At 42.7% G+C, this 24,797-nt stretch overlaps 1 protein-coding gene across 2 annotated transcripts in view; it reads right to left on the bottom strand.

Moving 5' to 3' along the window:
• Window positions 1–24,797, bottom strand: part of scaf8 (SR-related CTD-associated factor 8) — a 122,406-nt gene that overhangs the window by 25,441 nt on the left and 72,168 nt on the right. For both annotated transcript variants that reach the window (XM_060933763.1, XM_060933764.1), the window contains exons 3-4: window positions 1,493–1,537; window positions 1,238–1,399 (exon numbers count right to left, since the gene is read on the bottom strand). In XM_060933763.1, coding sequence (XP_060789746.1) covers window positions 1,238–1,399; window positions 1,493–1,537 — 207 coding nt within the window. The remainder of the gene's footprint in view (window positions 1–1,237; window positions 1,400–1,492; window positions 1,538–24,797) is intronic.

The raw sequence follows: 24,797 nt of genomic DNA, 5'->3' as shown, positions 1-24,797 counted from the left end.
GGCCCGAATGTTTGGAATGCGCTCAGAATGCAGTCAGAATTTTTAGAATATCCCGGAATATATGAAGAATTTTCATTCCGACAGCATTCCGCCTAGTCTGGTTAACACCAGACCATATCACAAGTGAAATATGGTCTGGAATCCGCCTATTGAATTTCTCGTAGGGGAGGTGTGGTTTACGATTGTCAACGGCTGTTTATTGGATGTTGCGAATGTCTATCATTTGGCGTATACGTAGCCCATGCCCAATCATGGCAGTTGTACCCGGTGACGTAGTTAGAGCGACGAAGAAGACGAAGAAAGATTGTAACGCCAAACGCTGTTCTTTTTTTAAAACAAACTTTCGCTCTAAACTATTCAGAACAGTGTCTAAAGCTTGATCGAAAGTTTGGTTCGTATCGCTCGCCGCCATGTTAAATGTGATCCGTAAACAGTCCCAAATAAACTACAAGCTTCCGTTTGTCGAGTAGTACGCGTCACCGTCTTTCCACCCCTCCCCACTCTCTGACTGGCTCCCTAACTCAGGCGAGCCTTTAGACCATAGTTTCCATGCTGTCTTTTCAGATCGGAACGACTGTGCAAAGCAGCATGGGATTTCCCAGGCTACATTCTGCCTCTAATCTGAGCTGCATCTATGTAAACGACGATGGCGTGAAAGAACCCTGATCACGTCAAATCTAAAACTTTACCCAACAAGCTTTACACACACACACACACGTGTCACTCATAGCAACACTAAAGGGAACAACAAAATGGTCAGACGCAAGACAGGAACTTGTAGAAGATTCTGGCTCGGTGCAGAGTCAGACCTACCAGCTGAAGATTTTTAAAAACACCCATCTTGATGTGTTTACGTCACTGAGCCAGTGTAGATTTTAGGGAATTAAACAGATGAACGGAATTCAAGTTATATATTTAGATGTTAAAGCTAAAGCAATGCCACGGAGTGGTTTCTTTCTTGGCCTGTGATCATCCCAACACTTTTGTGCACGCATGTTACTTATGAGTAGCTCCTCCTTGTGGTTAAGACACGAGTGCGATGTTACAAATCAGTTCCATGCGTTCTGCCGTTAGGATAGACGCAGCTACAGCTGTAATTAATTACATGTACAGTCTTATAATAAAAACAAAACTGTAAAAAAAAAAAACCCAACCAACCAAACAAAAAAAAAAAAACCCAACCCTGATCAACCCTGATTTGACTCAGGAGTTGACACCAACACCACGGAGAGCGTACCTTATCATCAGAAGGGCATCTGTAGAGGTTCTGGAAGGTGGAGATGATGTTCTTGCTGAAGCGTGGTGCGAACACGTCTTTCTCCTGGCCAAACTGGTGCCGCGACTGACGCACAATTGAATCAATGACGTACAGACCGGGGACCTTGTACTCAGGCTTGCACTATGGAAAATTATTTAAAAAAAAAAAAGACAGTTAAGAGTCAAGGTTTCAAGTTCTGACAAGAGAACATTTTGGCTTTGTAAGATCACTGACCTTCTGAATGAACTTCTCCACACTTTGGACCACATGTTTGTAGAACTAGGGGGGAAAAAAAAAAAGGAGAACGCAAGTTGAATCATTTCATACGCTGACATAAAAAGGTAATATTCTCTTTGTTTTATTCCTCCCAGCATTAACTAATAGCACAAGTCAGTAAAAACAAGCAACTATCACACACAGGTGTGCAGCCGTCATTTCTAAGCAGATTATTTGTTCAAATCAAGATCCATCGCGGGCGGCACAGTGGTGTAGTGGTTAGCGCTGTCGCCTCACAGCAAGAAGGTCCGGGTTCGAGCCCCGTGGCCGGCGAGGGCCTTTCTGTGTGGAGTTTGCATGTTCTCCCCGTGTCTGCGTGGGTTTCCTCCGGGTGCTCCGGTTTCCCCCACAGTCCAAAGACATGCAGGTTAGGTTAACTGGTGACTCTAAATTGACCGTAGGTGTGAATGTGAGTGTGAATGGTTGTCTGTGTCTATGTGTCAGCCCTGTGATGACCTGGTGACTTGTCCAGGGTGTACCCCGCCTTTCGCCCGTAGTCAGCTGGGATAGGCTCCAGCTTGCCTGCGACCCTGTAAAACAGGATAAAGCGGCTACAGATAATGAGATGAGACGAGATCCATCGCTAGAGAACGTGTTTAATCATTAAAGACAGACACGTGCAGACTGAAAAGTGAAATGACGCGTTTACACGAACAGAGTAAAACGACGGACACAGGTGGGATACGGACTCTAAGGGATACGAGATGAAAATCTGAACAGTTCCGGTTTCCGAGCTGAAGAGGTGATTTTCATCCTCTGGGATTAAACTGTACACGCGGTTCTGGAGTGTCTTCCTATTGTACAGGTGCTGCGTGTTTTTATTTCCATCCGGATCGGCACGGTGCGTTTTCCTCCATCCTGCTCTGGTGAAATTACAGGCTGAGTTACCTGCTGCTTTTCAACAAAGCTGAACGCGGATGCTTGTTGGATACCTTGTGATTGTTTCATTGCGTTTTCAAACTGTCACTGGGATTCCGATTCATCATGTCATCCTACGACTGCGTGACACAAAGATCCGGCTTCGTAGAAAATACGACCTCCTAGAAACTCGCTCCTCTTGTGGTCATGTCCAGATGTCAAGTCAAGCCTATTTCTATAGCGCTTTTAACAATAAACATTGTCGCAAAGCAGCTTTACAGAATTTGAACGAGCTGATCTGATCCCTAATCGATCCCCAATGAGCACGCCTGTGGCGACCGTGGCAAGGAAAAACTCCTTCAGACGGCATGAGGAAGAAACCTCGAGAGGAACCAGACTCAAAAGGGAACCCATCCTCATTTGCGCAGATGTGAGAGTTACCGTCACTGAACAGATGTGTAAAATATTTATGACCAATGTCCTGCTGATAAACTCATCCAATCCGAATACGGCTTTATTCGGTCATATTCGTGCTGAAACACGGTGAAAACTTCCTCCACGCTGGGGTAAAATCTCCACCACCTATTCGCATTGTTATATTTCTATTTACATACAAACACCTCTTGATGTTACTGACCGGCAAAATGACTGCTTTACTAATAAACAAGTTACTACTGATTTACCAACACGATATAAAACGGTTCAATCGTTACACGACTTCCAATCAGAAGGAAAAAGATCAGCCTGAAATAATAACGTTAAACAAACAAGGTCACGTTACAAATTATGGGTAATTCTGTGCCAAATCACCAGAAAGCTCCCGACTTACCATCTCAGATTTGCTTCATATTTTTTTTATTTTGATGCCCTTGTAACTAATAATTACTGTGCAAAATTTTAGGCCAATATCTCCACTAGTTTTGGAGATATTAAGCCTTCAAAAAGGGGGCGTGGCCCCGTATTTAGCATAAAAACAAGTGTTACAATCAAACATCCATAGTTCGATGGCTAATAACTTTTGAACTGTTCACACTAAATGGTTCAAGTTTGCACACATGATCTGGTGATTTGGCACGGAATTACTCTTATTTTATTTTTTTTTAAAAAACTGAATAAAGTAAGAAAATGAGGACGTCTGGCTACCAAACTCCAAGAATGGAGTATTATTTTATCTTCGTTGCAAATCTTAAAGTTTATGTTGTTCCTGGAGCAGTCAACTTGTCCTGACTCATGAGCTCACGAAATATTCTGCACTTATCTTTCACCAGCATTCACAACAGATGAAATGGAAAAAAAAAAGCTTCAGGAAATAGTCCTACATGTAAAAGTTTGAAATTAAAAAAAGGTCTCGGAGCACAGAAGAATTTTAGGATGAACACAACCAGCAGTGTAAAGTTTTATACCCCTCATGATGAAATGCATGTCTTCATTAAGCCTCGGTCACAACCGGCCGTACGCGCTCCTACGGCCGGTCTACGTGCAAAAAATGCAAGAAACGCACAGAGGGCGTGCGTGTGACGTGCTGATTTTCGAGCCGTAGACCGGCCGCAGAGGTTCTTTGTCATGTCAGACAAACTCTACGGGCGCTTATGGTTTTTTTTCAGGTTGCAAGACAAACTTACGGCCAACGTGCGTCTTTCTCCACGAACAAAAAAAAAAAACGCAGCGATTTGGGAAACGCCAAAAATCGCACGGCCAAAAAATCGTATGTCCGGTTGTGACCTAGGCTTTACAAAGAATCTCAACTGAAGTTGGCACGCGTGTGTTAATTTACACATCCAGTCACTTCAAAACAGTCCACGGTGTCCTAATAACATTTAATAACACCTGTGCACAGCATGCACCGCTGAATTACATCATGCTACGTTTTTCTACAATGCTAATCAACTGTACGTTTAATTACACCCAGTACGATCAAACGTCACAGGGAGGATGGTCTGTTATTAGAGGTCGAACAACACACCCCGCTCACGGTTAGCTTCGACCCCCGATAATGACTTCAGTTTCACTTAGACTACGTTCAGACTGCACCCTGAAACGACCCATATCCGATTTTTTTGCCCGTATGCGACCTGTATCCGATTTGTTATTGACAATCTGAACGACACAGATCCGATTTTTTTCACGTGACCCAGGCCGCTTGGATACGTGGTCCTAATTCCGATGCATATCCGTTATTTTCACATGCGACTGCAGTCTGACCGGACAGGTCGCATTCATGCGACCTACACGTCATCAACAAGAGACAAACGTCACTATTCTGCGTTGGCTAATCCCGCCTCTTTGGTGGAAAACAACAACATTTGTACAGTTTTCAGAATTTAAATAGACTTTTATAGAATTGATCAAGCTAATGGTGGATTTGGTAGGGACCTGGATGTTGATCTGTTAGCCTGATTAAATAAAACAGTTTCTATAACTGATTTATAACTTAAACCATCCTGTATTACAAGATTATAAGATTGTTCTGGAAATTTCCAGTAATTTGACACCTTCGGTCTCATTAGTCTGCTGCCCACATTAATCAGATTATTGTGTGAGTTCCGCCGCCGCCACAAAACAAAAACCACATCGCCAGGTCTCGCCTTATCTTCATGCTTTACTTGCAAACTTGAAGAGTGCGCTTTTTTTTGTTTGTTTACGTATTATGTAGATGTGCTTATTACGTGTCAATTTGCGCATGCGGGACACTTTTGGGTCGTTTTCCATTCATATTGGAGATTGCATACAAGTCTCATATAATATAATTGGTAATGTGAACGGCCTAACAAAAAAATCGGATTTCACAACAAATCGGATATGGGTCGTTTCAGGTTGCAGTCTGAACGTAGTGTTTATTTCTGAAACAAACAATGCAAACATTGTTGCTTGTATAAAACTAAAATCAGTCCATAATTGCTACAGTGTAAACAAAACCATACAGGTTCATCCGGATATTAAAAATAAAGACGTTTAAAAATTCTCCTCCCAAAAATTGGATCGCATAAATAAAGCGAGTTCTGGGATTCTGAAAATGATCAAATGAGCTCCACAGCAGAAACAGAGCTCCAAAGTGGGCTAAAATGCCCGATTCCTGCCACCTCTGGCGTTTAAAACCTATGAGGAGCTCGTTTTAACCGTTAGTAATGTAGAACGCGTGTGATCACACTTCACAAGTGCAGATCTTGCAGGCTCGTCACAAAAGAACACGATCATGTGACTAGCATGCGCAATATACAGTTTACCTCTATGACAGTTGGTGCAGATTAGGATCTCTGGTGTTCAGAGAGTGAAACTGCATTACATGTGCAATTAACAGATAAATAAGAGAACTCTACACTATGTGGTCACATTTTCGCATCACATCACGATGCATCATTACATCTCTATCTGTTACACTGATGATTCAGATTTAAAATCATACTTTTCTACACTCAAACAACACAAGCAAAAATTTTTAAGGCTCTTTTGGGTGGCACGGTGGTGTAGTGGTTAGCGCTGTCGCCTCACAGCAAGAAGGTCCGGGTTCGAGCCCCGTGGCCGGCGAGGGCCTTTCTGTGTGGAGTTTGCATGTTCTCCGCGTGGGTTTCCTCCGGGTGCTCCGGTTTCCCCCACAGTCCAAAGACATGCAGGTTAGGTTAACTGGTGACTCTAAATTGACCGTAGGTGTGAATGGTGGAGATGAGAGAGCCTCTATAAAGCCTAGGTCACAACTGGACGTCGATTTTTTTAGCCGTGCGATTTTTGGCGCTTCCCAAATCGCTGCGTTTTTTTTTGTTCATGGAGAAAGACGCGCGTTGGCCGTAAGTTTGTCTTGCAACCTGAAAAAAAATGTAAGTGCCCGTAGAGTTTGTTTGACATGACAAAGAACCTCTGCGGCCGGTCTACGGCTCGAAAATCAGCACGTCACACGCGCGCTCTCGTGCGTTTCACACGCACCCTCTGTGCGTTTCTTGCGTTTTTTGCACGTAGCCCGACCGTAGGAGCACGTACGGCCGGTTGTGACCAAGGCTATAACAATCCAGTCGAAGGCAACGGGAATCCACTACTGTAATGTTCCTTAGAGACTTTGATGGCTGAAGCCGTCAGAGCGGCCACGTCACTGTAGTGATATGCCAAAACGGACAGAAGGCTCTTTTAATGTGACGCCAATTTGCTAGTTTACTCGTAAAGTACCACTTTGTAAGGTAACTTCTGAAAAACATTTTATACTTAACTACATAAATAATGCAATGTGCATCATGCACTGAGAAAATGGTAATCACAGACACATTTACTCATCCAAAATCCCCCCAAACAACCGACAGACAGACAGATAAAAACCAAGAAGCCTTTATTTGTCACACGTACACTCAAGCACCCAGAGCACAGAGTGAAATTTAACCCATCTGAAGCAGTGAAAACAAGTATGCACACACAAGTGAGCAATGAGCCCCCCCCCAGAGCAGTAGGCAGCTATGTTGGGGGTTAGAGGTCTTGCTCAATGGCACTTCAGCCCATGGTCGCGCCATGCTAACCCGGGGAGAACATGCAAACTCCATACAGAAAGACCTGTCAGCCACTGGGCTCGAACTCAGAACCTTCTTGCTGTGAGACGACAGTGCTAACCAACCACTACACCACCGTGCTGCCCAAACAAACGGTTTCCATCACACTTGTTTAATGTCTGTCAAGCAAGTTCATAAATGTCTCTCTCTCTCACACATGCACACTAGCTGCATGACATCCTTAATTAAATTTAAGGAAGAGTTAATCATACTTGATTTTATTTTGAGGAGATTAACAACAGTGTGTCCATTTTCTGCTTATTTGGCAACCAAGTTTCTCTATCTGAGCTGGGAACTCACTCGATGCGTTTACACACACATCCAAATCGAGCTGCTGTCGGTAATCGAGCTAAGGGTCCCAGCAGGGGTGCCGGAGAAATCCAATCCTACATGCACACAAGGAAATCGAGCTATTGTGTGAGGTACATTGTGCACCAGAGCCACAGGTGGCGCTACACGCCCCATTGTGTTGGTACACTTCCGGCTGTCGTCATGAAGAGCTATTCAAGAGTATAAACAAAGTTATCAGTTCCGTGTTCTCTTCTGCTGCTCGCTACTACTACTGTTGTCATGTGACTTAAAGTGCATACTCTGGACCAATTTCGTGGGTTTTTTTTTATATGAAAGTATGCCCCTTTACACACTCATCCAGAAGGGTAATTTCGCACAAGGCCATCTGTCTACAGCAGAAAAAAATAAAATAACAAAACGCGTCTGGAAAAATCCCAAGGGAGTCTGGAGCCAGATTCGTGACGTCACCTGCGGAAGCGCCAGCAGGCTGCGCGAGCTTTGCACGGTTTCAGTGCACAGCCTGTGTAGACCAAGCGCTCCCATTTCTCTCTCATTGTCCGGTCTTTTGGGAAACGATGAGTACTAATCCCATCAAGATTGGTGTTGCTACACCCTCCTACGATACATCTGTTAACCATTTTAATAATTATGCGATAACATTGAAGAAATTTGCAGAAAACCACCAGGTCGTTTTCTCATAAACAAACCAGCGCTGGCGTAGGATTCAGAGGGAGGCGTCCCGCACGCGACGTCACGAAAATCAATGTTTGCCGGGAAATCCAAAGGCCGAGTTTTTTCAGAGGCGGACCAATTCGCCTCAAATGGCTCGATTTCAACTGAATTTTTCTGGTATTGCGCAAGGGAAAAAAATTGCAAAGAATGCAGAATGTTACAGATATTTGACCAAAGTTTAATATAAAATCGGAGAATTACATTGATCTCGCTCCTGAATTTACTCGTGATATGCACTTTAAATGTGAAACGTGTTTCCGTTTCAAGTTTGCGAAATATTGCTTTATCGAATCATCTGAAAACCCACGTCATGCAAGTGCAAAAACTTTGTAATCTTAGGGTGTTTTCACACTTGGTCCCTTTCAGCCATCTAACCGAACTCAGATCGATGACTCAGCATTTTTTGCGCATATGTGAACACTCCAACCGTACCCAGACCCCTTTAAAGCGAACCGAACTGAGACCACCTCAGGAGGTGGTCTCGGTACGGTTCGCCTAATCTGCGCATTGTGAACAAAAAGCGCACCGGGTTCACGTCGCCTTTTTCACTGTAGTTTAACCTTCTTCGTTTGCCGTAGTTGGTCACGTGACTGTAGCAGGGAAACTCAACTTCCTTTTGGAACTTACCACAGCCGCTGGAATAAATTTATTTTCCTTAATCAGCACTATTTTGATCAAAGAATACAGCAGGGCAAGCATGGCAGCAGACATTTTGATTCAAGAGAACATTACCCAGAATTCCGTGCACTGGGGGTCTGAGGGCTCTAGAGGACCTGGTGTGAACAGAAAGAGGACTGAGGCCCCATCAAAGCTTAACTGGACCAGAAAGAGAACCCAGTCCTCTTTGTAATAAATTCACAGTGTGAACACAAAAAGAACTGAGTTCTTTTTCTGTTGGTCCACTTTTTGGTCCACTCTGGTCCCCTTTAAAGGAACCAGACTCAGGGTGTTTTCACACCTGGTCCCCTTTAAAGGAACCAGACTCAGTCCTCTTTAAGTGGACCAACAGAAAAAGAACTCAGTTCTTTTTGTGTTCACACTGTGAATTTATTACAAAGAGGACTGGGTTCTCTTTCTGGTCCAGTTAAGCTTTGATGGGGCCTCAGTCCTCTTTCTGTTCACACCAGGTCCTCTAGAGCCCTCAGACCCCCAGTGCACGGAATTCTGGATAATGTTCTCTTGAATCAAAATGTCTGCTGCCATGCTTGCCCTGCTGTATTCTTTGATCAAAATAGTGCGGATTAAGGAAAATAAATTTATTATATTATATATTTATTTATATATAAATAAATATTATTTATTTATATATATAATATATAAAAAATATAGTTATATTATTGTGGCCGACTCATCAGTCAGTAAGTTCAGAGAACTGTAAAGCGGCTGTGGTAAGGTCCAAAAGGAAGTTGAGTTTCCCTGCTACAGTCATGTGACCAACTACGGCAAACGAAGAAGGTTAAACTACAGTGAAAAAGGCGAAGTGAACCCGGTGCGCTTTTTGTTCACAATGCGCAGATTAGGCGAACCGTACCGAGACCACCTCCTGAGGTGGTCTCAGTTCGGTTCGCTTTAAAGGGGTCTGGGTACGGTTGGAGTGTTCACATATGCGCAAAAAATGCTGAGTCATCGATCTGAGTTCGGTTAGATGGCTGAAAGGGAACAAGTGTGAAAACACCCTTAAAGAGGACTGAGTCTGGTTCCTTTAAAGGGGACCATGTGTGAAAACACCCTTAGAGTTTTGTCTTGAAAATCTACTTGTTTCCATTACTCTTTTTTTTTTTAGTTTGCAGTCTGAAATTGGGCATTAAGCAGGTTAATGGAAACCGATATCGAGTTTTGAATAAAACTCCTCCGAACACGTTCAGCATCGCTTGCAGAAACAAAGATTAGAACATCGGATTATTATACACAGGGATTAAAACCTAATGCAACATTCACTTTGGTTCATTAAGTGATCTTTTGTTGCTGCTGCTGCTCCAGTGCTGCACAGCGCCCTCTTCAGTTGGAGCTTGTTAGAGCGTAATCAGGAATAGTCAGTTAAATCAGGTTTATTACAGATCATCTGCTCTGCGTACAGGAGCCTTTTCAGACCATCGGTTTACTCCGTGGTGGGATTTACTGTTTGCAGAAATAGAAGGGAAAACATGACAGATTTCCCCAACCTCTCCTCATCTTTGAGGGATGAGGTTTATTCCCCTCCCCCGACTATAACGAGTATCGTATCATCCTGTCACCGAGCAGGAAGTGATGAATTCTGCACAAAAATTTCAGCCGACTGGGAAACACTTTTGGTTATGTTATGTTAGCTTCACATCATTATGGAACTGAAAAATAGCGTTAACTCCTCCCACCCCAAATAAAATTTTCACTCTGGAACAATTCGGAGTTGTTGATTTACGTTCAAGGAAAAATTTGTCCGGTTTTGGTTTTTATTCCCGGGAACATTTTCTATTCCCTCATTATAAACAAACATTTACTGCTGGATACCATCAAAGCTGTTGGATTGACTCGTTAAAGGGATAGTTCGGGATTTTTGACATGAATCTGTATGGCATCCCCATCAATAGTGTCGCGCAAACACACTGACTTACCCCTGACAGCATCCTGTGAGTCCAGTTCTTGTCCAGTTTTGGTCCAGACGAAAGTAGTCCGGCAAGTTTGTTGGGGTCACGAAAGTAAAACGTTTTTCGTCTCAAGACAGTACGTGTTCAAAAGAGTGAAATATTTGCATCACAAAACCGTTGCCAAATAAAAAGTCAGACCTCGAAATCGCTTGGCACTATTTTCTCTCCCTTCTTATCACTGCGCGCTGCCGCCAGGTGACAGCCACGGCTGTTTCATTCATTGTTTACTGCTAGCAAAGTTAGCGACAACATGTCTGACTACGACAGCGACGTTGAAAACATTGACTTCATCTCACAGCCAAAGGGATATCTTTATGAACCCGAATATACAGATGAAGAAATTCGCCAGATGGAGTTAGAACGGGCAGAGAGAGAAAGGGTGGACAGAGAAGTGGAAGAAGGTGAAGCTGGAGCCGCAGCTTGTTAGCGCCGCTGATCTGAACTCCTAATCACTGCCAAACAATGGGAAAGGTGTTGATTCCTGCGCAGATGTCAACATGACAGCGCGCAGTGATACCGAGGGAGACAAAATATAGCGCCAAGTAATTGCGAGGTCTGACTTTTTATTTGGCAACGGTTTTGTGATGCAAATATATCACTCTTTTGAACACATACTGTTTTGAGAAGAAAAACGTTTTACTTTCGTGATCCCAACAAACTTGCCGGACTACTTTCGTCTGGACCAAAACTGGACAAGAACTGGACTCACAGGATGCTGTCGGGGGTAAGTCAGTGTGTTTGTACGGCACTGTTGACGGGGATGCCATACAGCAGGGGTACTCAAATAGAAATGATGAGGGGCCACATTTTTTTTTTTTTCCATTTACTCAAAGGGCCATTTATTGAGAATGTGTATGATACATGCCATAATAATGTAACGCATTTATTTTAACATTTCCTTGTCATTGAACAGAACAGTATTAGGGCCTACCTAAAATCTCATCTCATCTCATTATCTGTAGCCGCTTTATCCTGTTCTACAGGGTCGCAGGCAAGCTGGAGCCTATCCCAGCTGACTACGGGCGAAAGGCGGGGTACACCCTGGACAAGTCGCCAGGTCATCACAGGGCTGACACATAGACACAGACAACCATTCACACTCACATTCACACCTACGCTTAATTTAGAGTCACCAGTTAACCTAACCTGCATGTCTTTGGACTGTGGGGGAAACCGGAGCACCCGGAGGAAACCCACGCGGACACGGGGAGAACATGCAAACTCCACACAGAAAGGCCCTCGCCAGCCCCGGGGCTCAAACCCAGGACCTTCTTGCTGTGAGGCGACAGTGCTAACCACTACACCACCGTGCCGCCCCTACCTAAAATAAAAATATATTTTTCATTTGGGCATAAATAACTGAATAAAATAAATAAAACAAATAAATAACTGAATAAAACATTACCCTGTTAATAATCCAAAACAAATACCCTTCAAGCTGCCCATTTTCTGTGCTTTGGTTAACAAACTCAAGAACTAACTCACACTCTCAGTATTGCTTAATGGGAGAAATGGCCTCGTGTGTTAAACACAAAGGTCGAGTGCTGGACGGTGGAAGAAAGAACGCAAACCTTTCTGTCCATTCTGGTTGGAATTGGTGGTTCTCGCTGTCCAGTTTTCTTTTTGGTGCAAACTTCGAGCATGCCATTGTGGCTATGGCCGGTAAACTGACTGTCTGGAGTTTTGCGAGGGCTTATATTAGCCTTGCTATTTGTTTATCGTTGCCATGGAGGCAATCCTCACATCTCGCCGCAGCGCGAGGGGCGCTCTTTCAAAATAAGAGCGGACAGCGCGATTGAAAAAAAAAAAAAAAACGAATTAAAAAAAAAAAACACACACAGAACAGCTCGCGGGCCAGAAATAGACCCCCCGGGGGCCTAAAATGGCCCGGGGGCCGCTATTTGAGTATGGGGGCCATACAGATTCATGTCAAAAATCCCGAACTATTGCTTTAACACTAACAACAGCTAAATGTTGACGAATCACAGTGTAATTTTATAATTATCACAGCCACACACACCGTCTCCCTCTTCCACTGCATCATCCAACACAGAGAACTAACACTTTGTGTGGGAGTAAAGCTCCCGCTCTGTAATCGCCCGGTGCAGAGACGACGGTAAAGATCTGCTGCATGACGAGATTCTCATTCCGACTTCTTACACGTTGTGTTCAAGTGTGAAATGATTAGGGCTGTCAATCGATTAAAAAAAATTAATTAATCGCACAAATTTCTGTAATTAATCGCGATTAATCTATCAATAAATTAATTGCATTTTTCTACTTAAGACTGAATATTTATGTAAAATCATCAAATTAATGTAGAGTAAACACAGAGAAAGTATATGTAAATTCAAAAACCATTTTAATGGCTTAAGGTGCACATATGCACAGTGCAAATACAAAAAAGGATGAGCAAAGATATTGTTGCAAGTTCAGAACGTTGAACATTTTTCACTCCGTAGACATAATTTACTTAGTCCTTCTTTACACTCAGCCGGTTACTGAGCCAGAACAGTTTGTTTACGCTACGTTGCTCCTCGGTTTTACTCACAGTAAGTGCAAACGACTGCAGAGTCCAGTCTTGATCAATGACATGCGCTGTGACGCCCAAATAATTATCGTTGTTGATAGACGTGCAATGGTCACCCGTGAGAGCGATGTGCTTTGCTTGCGCAAGCATGTTCATCCGCTGTGCCCTCTCATCCTCATACGAAGTGTGTATTCTTGACACGATGGTTCCTCTCGAGGGTAAATTATAAGAGGTATCTCCCGATGCAACATGAATTACTTCTCCCAGTCCATCATCCTCTACTGTGCTAACTGGGCGGCAGTTTTTAACTATCCAAGTAGGGATGGCGAAAACTAAAAAAAAATCTTGACCGACCACCGAGCCTCATTAGCCGGTTAAAGTCGGTTAACCTATGAGTTTAAACAGGGATAGGGGTCGACCGATAATCGGCCTGGCCGATATATCGGGCCGATATTCTGCATTTTTAGGGTTATCGGTATCGGCCATAATTTCCACCGATATGCCGATAACATGCCTTTTTGCAGCCATTTCGTTCCTAACGCGACTGTCACTGCACGTCCTTTCCTCCACTCGCCTCTCTGAGTTCAAGAACACGGTCCTGCCCACCACAACATCTGATTTGTTTGGCACAAGAGATATAGCCAATCAACACGTGTAGCTAAACGCTGTGAACTGTTTCAAGGCAGCCGTACGGGCACTCGGGCAGAAGCGGCACAAGGGATACAGCCAATCAACACGCGTAGCTAAACGCTGTGAACTGTTTCAAGGCGGCCGTACGGGCACTCGGGCAGAAGCAGATCCCACTTCAAGGTAAGGACACGCTGCTTTTGCCGCAATAAGTCACAAACGCACAACATCATTATATGTTTACATTCTTCATCTACTACTCGTTAAAATTGTCCATTTGCATCTGTGTAGCCAGGCAAACTTAGCTTACGGAAGGAAGCACTTGAATTAGCCTACAACCAACTAGTCTCGCTGAAACTACATGTAATGTTGTCCATAGTAAGCAGTCCCCAGCATAACGTAGGCTGCAGTCATTTTTAAATCCCCGTCTGGAAACGTTGTGAATGTGTCAGTAGTTCTACTCGAACAGTAGAATGACAGCCATACAGAGAGGTGGTCAAGGGAAGACGAAATAAAACGTAGTGTTTGTGTTCTGTAGGCTAGCGCAAGCCTACTGGCTATTTGTTATGGTGATGAGTAAACTTCATGACGTGACTCGTGCTCAAAAAGCGCATTGCACTTGTATATGTTAGGTAACTTTATAAAGCGCTATTGGAACATTTAAACAAGCCAGGTGTGATATGGTGCTAGTAGGCTATGTTTGTCAGGACGCTTGTTGTGGGCTCAGTAATTAATTGTGTAGTGGATGCACACTTGCTTGGATAAACGGTAATGAACAAAATACATCAATTAAACTTTTGACTTAAATGTTCTTATGCTCAGCCCTGTGATGACCTGGCGACTTGTCCAGGGTGTACCCCGCCTTTCGCCCGTAGTCAGCTGGGATAGGCTCCAGCTTGCCTGCGACCCTGTAGAAGGATAAAGCGGCTAGAGATAATGAGATGAGATGTTCTTATGCTACTTCACATTGCGCTGTAATGTACTCCACTAGTATTTATAATTCTTGCGCAAGTGATTCTCCTCGCCAGCGCTTCTCGGGGCCGCCCCCTCACTCCGACTTCCGTTCTCTGAACAGACTCTTAGGTGGGGTTTACATTAGACCGTATCAGCGGATCATCAGATTAACGTTTTTAAAAACGATTAGCGTGCACACAGCAATGCCAATACACGGATACGCTAATCACATGACTAATTCAGCACGCAAGTTGACGTGTCAGTGCGGCTCATCGCTTCCTCCTCAGCGGCTGCGCTCCAAATCACTCCGCCCTGAACAGCGAGTGCCCTCTGGAGGGTGCGCACTCCGGCCCTGCGCAGCTCACAGAGCGCGCGAGTGAAGTGCACGAGCAGTGATTCGGGACTGAGCCGCTGTGTGCAAGTCACTTACCACTTGCAAGTGGAAGGATGGCAAGCCTAAAGACCATCATAACTACACAATGGGCAGTATTTGCATCAGTATTTGCAGTATTTTCATACTTTTATACTCTTTAATGAAAGGTGATACAAGGCGGAAGTCCGCGCCGTTTTTCAGCAGTCGCGTCACATGACCAACGCCAGCGAATCAGGAAGGTGGATGTCACAGTGACGTTGTCCAATGACGACGCCAGCTAGAGCTCAGCACAGCGTATCCGCGTATTCTCAATGTTTACACAGCACCGGACCAGACACGATCTGGATTGAATACGTGGACCCTGGCGGATTCCCGTTTCCCGGCGTTTCCAGGCGGTTTAATGTAAACGGACAGTGCATCCGCGAAGAAAACGAGACAGATACGGTCTAATGTAAACTTGGCCTTAAAGGAGCAGCCGCTCCTTTTAACCAGAGCTTTTAACACTCCGTTCTCACTTTCTCTATCCTGGCCGTTCTCATCTACATTAGAATGTAGATGGTTACTTGTTAAGTTGTTACATAATAGGGAGTGACAGCCTACTTTATGTTTGATTTTACTTTTTAAAAAATGCTGCAGGCAGCTCCCTACACTTGATTTGTTATTTAAAAACTACTTGAAGTTGGTAAGTCTTACTTAGGCTACATCCACACGACAACGGCAACGAGATGTTATTTAAAAATATATCGCGTCCAAATGGGCAACAATCAGTAAAATATCAGGTCCATATGGCAACGCAACGCTTGCTGAAAACGATGCAATACACATGCCACACCTCTAGGGGCGCTGTAAGACGGTCCCTTCGGAGACACCAGAACAATAGAAGAAGTAAGGATGCATATTAGCCACAAAGTCAGGAAAATCTGTTTGTAAAATTACATTATAATGACCAAATACAATGAAAAGTATTTTTCCAGTCTCACCTGTGAAAGGTAATCCCATGTGATCTCGTTTGGATGGCAAACCTGTTGGTACAGTTAAACGCAGCTAATCTTTATTCTCCGCTTTGACCTCTCCAAAATGGCGGCGAGGATGACCTATGATTCTACACGGAAGGCGGCATCTTTAATGGTCCGGAATAAATTGAATGCTAATTAAATAATGATTAATTTGCTCCTCTACGCCCTTTTTGAGGAATGTATTGTAGGACTTAAACCCACATCTGAAGAGGTGAGATCGCTCTTTTTTTCTCTATTTTTGCTGGCGGGATTGACTCTCTCTCTCTCTCACTTTGCACCATTACACAATAAATATTCACAGTGAAAATATTTTGTAAGCGCGTTTCATGAACCAAGTTATAGGATTTGTTGACAACTCGCATCGCAATGAGAAGATCATTGGCACTACTGGTGTTAAGAATCAGACCATTTCATAAATGAATATTTTGCTGTAGAGCTGCAGTGTTTGTACAATTGCATGTTTTTGCTTCACTATTACTGTCACTATTCTGCTTCTTGCATTACTACTGTGAACTAACACTGAACATAATAATAATAATAATAATAATAATAATAATATCCAAGCTCGTGTTTCACTCTCACTAGTGCTCTGTAAGGATTTTTCCTGGTGATATTCGTTACACTTCTACCCGGCGTGAAGCACTCACAGTCATGTGGTTGTGACGTCATCGTAAACAAATCCGTTTTACTCATCCAGACGACTTCACAACGGCAACGTTGCCAGATCTTTCCACTCTGGAACCCGTTCTCAAAAAGATTGCGTTTTGGGCACCCAAAACGCCGGTGCCGTGTGGACGCCAGGCCTAAACGATAAGCAATTGTATCGGAGTCACCTGAATCCGTTGCCGTGTGGACAGGGCCTTAGTTCTTAGTGTAAAAGAATCCAGAGTGTATTTTCATTTATTTTCCACTGAAAATGGTGAGCTGTAATATAGTAGGGAGTGATTTATTTTTTTATTGGTGAATATTTATTGTTATTATTTTATTTCTCATTTTATTCTAACTGATGTTTGACTTTATTGTACAAATGCTGCTGGCATCTCCCTGCACAAAATTTCATGTTCAATTTTACAATTAAACATACATTTCATGGGTATGAAGGTCTGTGTCAGTGTGTGCTATGTTTAATTTCATGTGAATTATAATGTTTACATTTATCGGTTGCACATATCAGTTATCGGCATCCCAATTCCATAATAATCGGTGTCGGCCCTGAAAAAAACATATCGGTCGATTCCTAAACAGGGATGCAAACGGCGCGCCTTTTAGCGGATGCTGCCTTTTTCACGGCTGAATCGTGCAAAGATCCGATTTTTGTTTTTAGGGGGGGCGTTGGAGTGTCTGAATAATTTCATCAGAGTAAATTCTATATGCTCAAAGGAAAGCAATCGGATCTGCACGATTCAGCCGTGAAAAAGTCGGCATCTGCGCCTTTAGTTTGCGTGGAGAGATATGATCTGCAATAGCATGCATTGTTGGCTACAGACCGAAACATACTTTCAGAATGCACTGGCCAAGGCAGGACTAAACTCCATGTGCCTTCTAATAATAATAATAATAAAAAAAAACAGAATAGTAATTTGTAAGCTAAAAAGCCTGTGTCTACACTTTTTTCTTTCGCCGAGTGGCAGCTGTGTTCAACTGGGGTGGGACATGACTGAATGGGTGTTTCTGATTTGTTAGCTGTCTTTAACTGGGGCGGGAGGGCGGGACATGACTGAATGGGTGTTTCTGATTCGTCAGCTGTCGTCCTTACACCGCATGGCACGCCCCAAGCGTTTACAACACAGAATTCCAGGTTCTCCGCTCCAAAATGATTGATTTTTTTTTTTTTAACCGACAACCAAAAAAAAATTAACCGGTTGACGTTGATTCGGTCAACCACCGGTCAAACAGTCATCGATTAACATCCCTATATCCAAGTAACCAAGGAATTGGTTAACTTTTCACTTACAGGTTTCGTTATTCACCCCCGAGTGCCACACTCCTGTAGTGTCGACTGGCGAGGTCCAGTGGAGGTAATTTCAGCAGGGTGTTTTGCTTTGAGGTGATACGCTAAAGACGTGTTACCTACTTCTGTGGTAATTAAATTCGGCTTTGCAAACTGTGCAAATTGCCTTATGGTGATGATACACGGGGCAACTTTTTGGGCAATGTTGCTGAGCAATGTTGCTGGGCAATTGCGTTTTGACTCTTTTCTATTGAGATTGGGCAACATTGTTTCTTTCTGAATGGTTTTGATAATCTCTGGCAACTTTTTGAGATAAGCCAATCAGAACGCGAGTATCGAGTCATGTGACCTCCGGTGAGGTTCGGATCAGAAATTTCAAACAAATATGGCGGCCGCTCAGTGTCAGTGGAGTGAAGAGATGGAGAGACTCCTCATCTGTTTTTACGCCGGTAAGTTGTTATTTTAATATTCTATATGGAAGAATTTACCTCACCAAAGCTCTAAAAAACAACAGACAGCTTGATTAAATGGTCACAGCAAAAATTAAGACATTGATTTTTTTTTTTTTTTTAGCTAACTGTAAACTGCCGTTGCTAACTGTTGTTGCCCATTGTTAGCTGCCCTGAAAAGTTGCCCTGTGTCTCACCTAGTTGCCCGTTGCTAGCAACATTGCTCGGCAACATTGCCCAAAAAGTTGCCCCGTGTATCATCACCATTAGTTTTGTCCAACGAGCCGTCGGGCAACTTTTTAAAAGGAAACTTTCCCCCTAAAAGTTCGCCCTTATCCATCTTTCCGCCGTAGACTCTCCTTTAGTTAGGATAGCTGTTTCTGCCCGGTTTTCCCGCACACGTAACCAAAGGTTATGGGTCAGCCGCCACCGGAAGTAAACAAAACCACGTTAATTGCGTTCATTTTTTTAATGCATTAAATGTTTAAAATTAATCGCCAAAATTAACGTGTTAACTTTGACAGCACTAGAAATGATTAAATATTTGTAATAATTTGCGCAAAGCTTTAAAGGTAATTAACGGTGTCACAGCAGCACCTGCAGTTTGCTCTCATTACATTATAGGCGTTGAGCAGACGCTCTTATCCAGAGCGACACACAACGAACCCGGGTTGCGTGTCTCAAGGTTAATCCTGCTGACCCAGGGAATCGAACCAGCAACCTGTTGGTCCCAAATCTGCTTCTTTAACCATTAGGCCATGGCTAATGACAACTGCTTGTCCCAATTCATTTTGGATGAGTCAAAGTGACACGGGGGACACAGCAAGCAGGAGCCCAAGAAACCAAGAGTGTTTTTTTTTTTTTTTACTGTGTTTCTGACCCATCATCTGTGAAGCAGAGAGCAACAGCGACATTTTTAAAACAAATACATAGACTGCTGTTTACCAAATAAATACTATCAAGTCACAGTGGCAGGCTGCACAGATCAAACACTGGTCTCGACTGTCAAAAGCCAACTCTCATTTTACAAACAAATAAATAGAATGCAAGTAAATGCTCGCAAAACAGTCGCTCTGTGAAACTAAGTGAAACCGATATTATTGTGAACGATGTGTTCTCCAGCCCTAATCCAGACTTTATTCTTCGAAGAAGACAGAAAATCAAAATGCAACAAAAGACAATCTCATCTCATCATCTGTAGCCGCTTTATCCTTCTACAGGGTCGCAGGCAAGCTGGAGCCTATCCCAGCTGACTACGGGCGAAAGGCGGGGTACACCCTGGACAAGTCGCCAGGTCATCACAGGGCTGACACATAGACACAGACAACCATTCACACTCACATTCACACCTACGGTCAATTTAGAGTCACCAGTTAACCTAACCTGCATGTCTTTGGACTGTGGGGGAAACCGGAGCACCCGGAGGAAACCCACGCGGACACGGGGAGAACATGCAAACTCCACACAGAAAGGCCCTCGCCGGCCACGGGGCTTGAACCCGGACCTTCTTGCTGTGAAGCGACAGCGCTAACCACTACACCACCGCGCCGCCCACAAAAGACAATCGAGCAACAACAAAAAAAATAAATTCAAAACTATTTTCTTGATTACAAAACATTAAATAAAATAATGTCCACCCTGTATGGGGCCTGTTTAGATCCACACCATTATTTTCATAAATTTGGAGTCTTTTCTTTTTGCACTGTATTTACACAACGAGCTAGCAGCAGCGCTACACTCCGAGTTACACGCACACTTATACCCTTCTGTTTCTGTACATGGAGGACTCATTGACCTTCATTTAACACGTGATCTGATGCCGGCACGAGACACTTTCATTGAACAGGACCAAAGTAATAACAAGTAGACGGAGCACAAACATAACAGACGGCAAAGAAAAATCACCACAAGGAGAGAAAAAAAAAAAAGGTATCATACGTCTTTGATCCCCCCCCATGCAGTAATCATGTTTGAAGCCCAGAGGTTCTTCTGTTCACTACATGCGCTCGATAAACTGAATATAAACAGGTCTGTAGAAGGTACACAGAGCTCCACACACCCAAAAGAAAACCATTTAAGACTCAGATAACAGGCAATGAATAAACCACGTTAATAAGTCGTAGTCTTGAGTCAAGACTACGACTTATTAACGACTTATTGTTTGTGATGAGTCAACTTAAAACAGGCAACTGTTCACGCCCAGTTTTTTTTTCTTTGCTACAAAACGCCTACTGAAAACAGTTGTAGAAAAAAAAAAAGGGATATGGCCCGAGAAAATTCAGAAACATTAGCACCGGCAAAGCTACAGCCCAAGCAGAATATACTAAATTCGGGCACGTTAATATACTGTACATATGTTACTGACCAGCTGGGAGGTCCGTATCGTGAAATACCGTGACCGAGGTCTTGAAAGTACTGAGCGAGGCCCTCAGGGCCGAGGTCAGTATTCAAGGCCGAGGTGACGGTATTTCACCATACGGACCGACCTTAAGCTGGTAAATAATATATTTATTTTTTTCTTTACCAAATTCTAACAGAAAACGAGAGCGCCCGAAAGGGAAAACCGAGCCGAGCCGCTATTTTGAATCCTCATTCACGGCTGTAATGCAAATGGCTTCCTCCTCGGTATACAAGTGCACTTCCATGGCAGGAAAACAACTACATTTTGCCGCCTATGTAGTCCCCTATTTATACAAAACTGAGTCATTCAGGATTCAGCCATGTTTTTGCTCGGCGTTAGCAACAGTTACAGGTTTTCTGGTGATGATACACGGGGCAACTTTTTGGGCAATGTTGCCGAGCAATGTTGCTGGGCAATTGCGTTTTGACTCTTTTCTATTGAGATTGGGCAACATTGCTTCTTTCTGAATGGTTTTGATAATCTCTGGCAACTTTTTGAGATAAGCCAATCAGAACGCGAGTATCGAGTCATGTGACCTCCGGTGAGGTTCAGATCAGAAATTTCAAACAAATATGGCGGCCGCTCAGTGTCAGTGGAGTGAAGAGATGGAGAGACTCCTCATCTGTTTTTACGCCGGTAAGTTGTTATTTTAATATTCTATATGGAGGAATTTATCTCACCAAAGCTCTAAAAAACAACAGACAGCTTGATTAAATGGTCACAGCAAAAATTAAGACATCGATTTTTTTTTTTTTTTTTAGCTAACTGTAAACTGCCATTGCTAACTGTTTTTGCCCTGAAAAGTTGCCCTGTGTCTCACCTAGTTGCCCGTTGCCAGCAACTTTGCTCGGCAACATTGCCCAAAAAGTTGCCCCGTGTATCATCACCATTAGCTTTCTCCTCAAATGTTTTCTTTTATTTCTTCTTCCTCAGGGTAGTAAAACTCGCTTTCACTGTGAACACTGTCATTATCGCTGTCCATGCTGTAAAATTAACGCTATTCTCCTGAGAAATGCTGGCAAAAATTTACAAGATTTTTGATAATCTTATAAATAAATCTTGTTAAAAAAAAAGATAAATGTTGACAAAAAATGCTACTATGTTTGTTGTTGTGAACGAGCGAGTCGCCAGAGGTCCGTAACCGGGGTCCGTAACTGGGGTCTATATCGTAGGATATGGACCTGCTCGCCAGCCAATCAGAGCGCAGGATTTGACAGAAACCGGACTGCGAAAAAAATAATAAGTTAACAGAAATGATAAAATTAGACTAAAAAACTGGTCTTCACCTCGGGATGTCAGTTTGTCTAAATCACGTTTAAAGTTCAGAACTCACCACCAGCTTCCCAAACGAGTTATGTTTTAAGATGAGAGATGAAAAGAAAAGGAAAAGAAAAAAAGGTTGATTGGATATCAGAGGGAGAAAAGGAATTTCATTGGATTTGGGAATTTTTTAGAAACTGGAAATGTTTACATATAAAGAGACTTGACTGCATTTTTTTGCGATGATTATATTTATACTTGTGCTTATATTTGCACTGCAAATGATTTTTGTGTAAAAGCTGTGGCTTTGTGCTAGTTGTGTTTTTAGCTGTGTATTTTCTTCCGTAGTACTTCAGTTAAAAATGTTATTTTAAAGCTTTGTAGCAGATGGGTCTCGGTACCGCCTCATACTTCAGGTTTCAGTAGCGGTATTGGAAAAGAAACCGTGGAAATCATGCCATCTCTGATCGAAACAAATACATCAGTCACCTTCGTAGTTTTTTTTTTTTTTAAACCACAGATGGAGAAACAAGATTTAGTAACAATCTCCTACTGGTCTCAAGTCGATACCGGTACACTCCCACTACCATTAACCTAACCTCTGACTAGTTATGGATTAACGACTGCATGCGAGTTGGTTAGATGCAAACAAAGGTGAAATTTAAGAGTATATGGATATAACGTTTTGCATTTTTTAATTTCATGAAATTTGCCAAAGGCAGATTCTACCGTAACTGGATCCATTAACCACTTGCCCACAAAATAAGAAATTTTTCTTGTCCTTTTTTCAGTGAGGTAATATTTTCAAGGTTGAAAATATGGTATTTGGTCTTCTAAAACAGCACATGCAGGGGCTTCAAAGTTTGGGAGAATAGCAGGGTACAAATAATTTACAGCAGGGTGCAAAATGGTAAAATGTCTGCCAGCGGCAGACATAATGCACGCAAAGCGTGCAGGGATGGATGGATGGGTGGATGGATGGATAGATAGATGCAAGTACGAATTTTTCATGGGGCGGGATGGTTTGGAACAGGCCATCTAAAATTGGGATAACATTTACCCGGGACGGGTATTTGAGGCGGGTCGTCTAGCTTAAGCTTGATTAGCGTTGTTACGCACGCCAGTGTTTCCCACAGAAATTTTGGAGACTATGGGGGAGGTGCGGGGGTTGTTTAAAATTGAGTGATATGTTAAATATTAAGTTATTACTGAAAAACTATTGATTAAAAAAACAGACACTGAGAAATGGTCCTATAAACAACTTGACCAATATAAAAGATTACCAGGACTACAAAAATGCAGAAAAATAGGCTTTACTTATCCAAATGCACCTGTTGGTTCAAAAGTTAAAGTGCATAGAACCTCACAGCACAACATGAAGTTACCTTAAAATATGATATAAATGCCTCAGCTTTCATGTAAGAAAAAACACTATTAATACTAGTACTGTGTGCAGGCAATTTCTCCTGAAGACTAAATTAAACAATAATTATAAACTAATAAAATAAATGGCTCAGGCTTCATAGAAGAAAAAAAACAATTTGAACAGAATCTCACAGTATGATGCTGAAGCTGCCTAAACAATGGAAAATAAAATACCATTTTGGCAAAAACGTTGGCATCCATTAATTTCTTGTATTAAGTAAAAAAAATATGTTGCCAGATACTGCTGACGTTTTACAGCCCAAAATATGTTCAAAACCCGCCAAAATGCACTTAAAACCGCCCAAATTGGGCGGGAAACCGCGCAATCTGGCAACACAGGTGGCAGTAATGGCTGCACTCATGTAGAGGATGTAAACACAATCTGGCAACACAGGCGGCAGTAATGGCTGCACTCGTGTCGAGGATGTAAACACAGTTGACGCGGCAACGGACATACATGACATAGTGGATGTAATTTACGTTCACAACTTTTTTTGCTGTCAGAAATATTTAATATTAAATTTTGTGACTCGACTGACAATAGCCGGCGGCATAACAAGCCATAGCCGGCGATTTGCCGCTGGTGACCGGCTACTTTTGAGACTGCTGCACATGTCATTTAAAAATACACTGAGTATATCAATAAAAGATTTTTAAAGAATAAAGTTCTATTTCTTTGACATATCTGACAGACATAACTCCCATTTTAAAAATCCCTTTCATTATCCCTGTTGCTATCGTCAGTGAATTTCTGTCAGATGACCTGACGATAGACTCGGCCATTATGGATCTTTGGTAGTTATCGTGTGGAAGCAGGCTTTATCATTTCTGAGTGTCAACAGATAGAGTTGAAATAGATTAACAGCGAAAAAACTATTTTGTTCACGAGAGAAGCCCACAGTTATTTTTAAAAAATGCTATCGTCAGTCTGTCAGTCTAATGCACCTGACGATAGCGAAATTCAAGCCCTCACCACGCACATGTTGACTGACGCAAAGAGGAAATTCTACTGCGCATGATTTTTGTGACCGCAGACATTTACTTCCGGGCAAGACTTGGAGTTCTGACAGCTAGATTTCATCAAATAAATCAAGGTAAGATTTTCAGTCAGCTATCCTGACGATAGAAATTTTTGACGATAGAAACATTGAGAATATATTTGTGCATTCATATTAAAATTTTTCTGGAGGAAAACTATCGTAAGTTGAGATAAATCAGAGCCACTTGCGACCCTTTCAGCCGACAG

Source organism: Neoarius graeffei, chromosome 11, assembly GCF_027579695.1.
Source record: "Neoarius graeffei isolate fNeoGra1 chromosome 11, fNeoGra1.pri, whole genome shotgun sequence".
Classification (NCBI taxonomy): domain Eukaryota; kingdom Metazoa; phylum Chordata; class Actinopteri; order Siluriformes; family Ariidae; genus Neoarius; species Neoarius graeffei.
The sequence above is the reverse complement of the archived record's forward strand: the minus strand, read 5'-3'. Positions and strand labels throughout refer to the sequence as shown.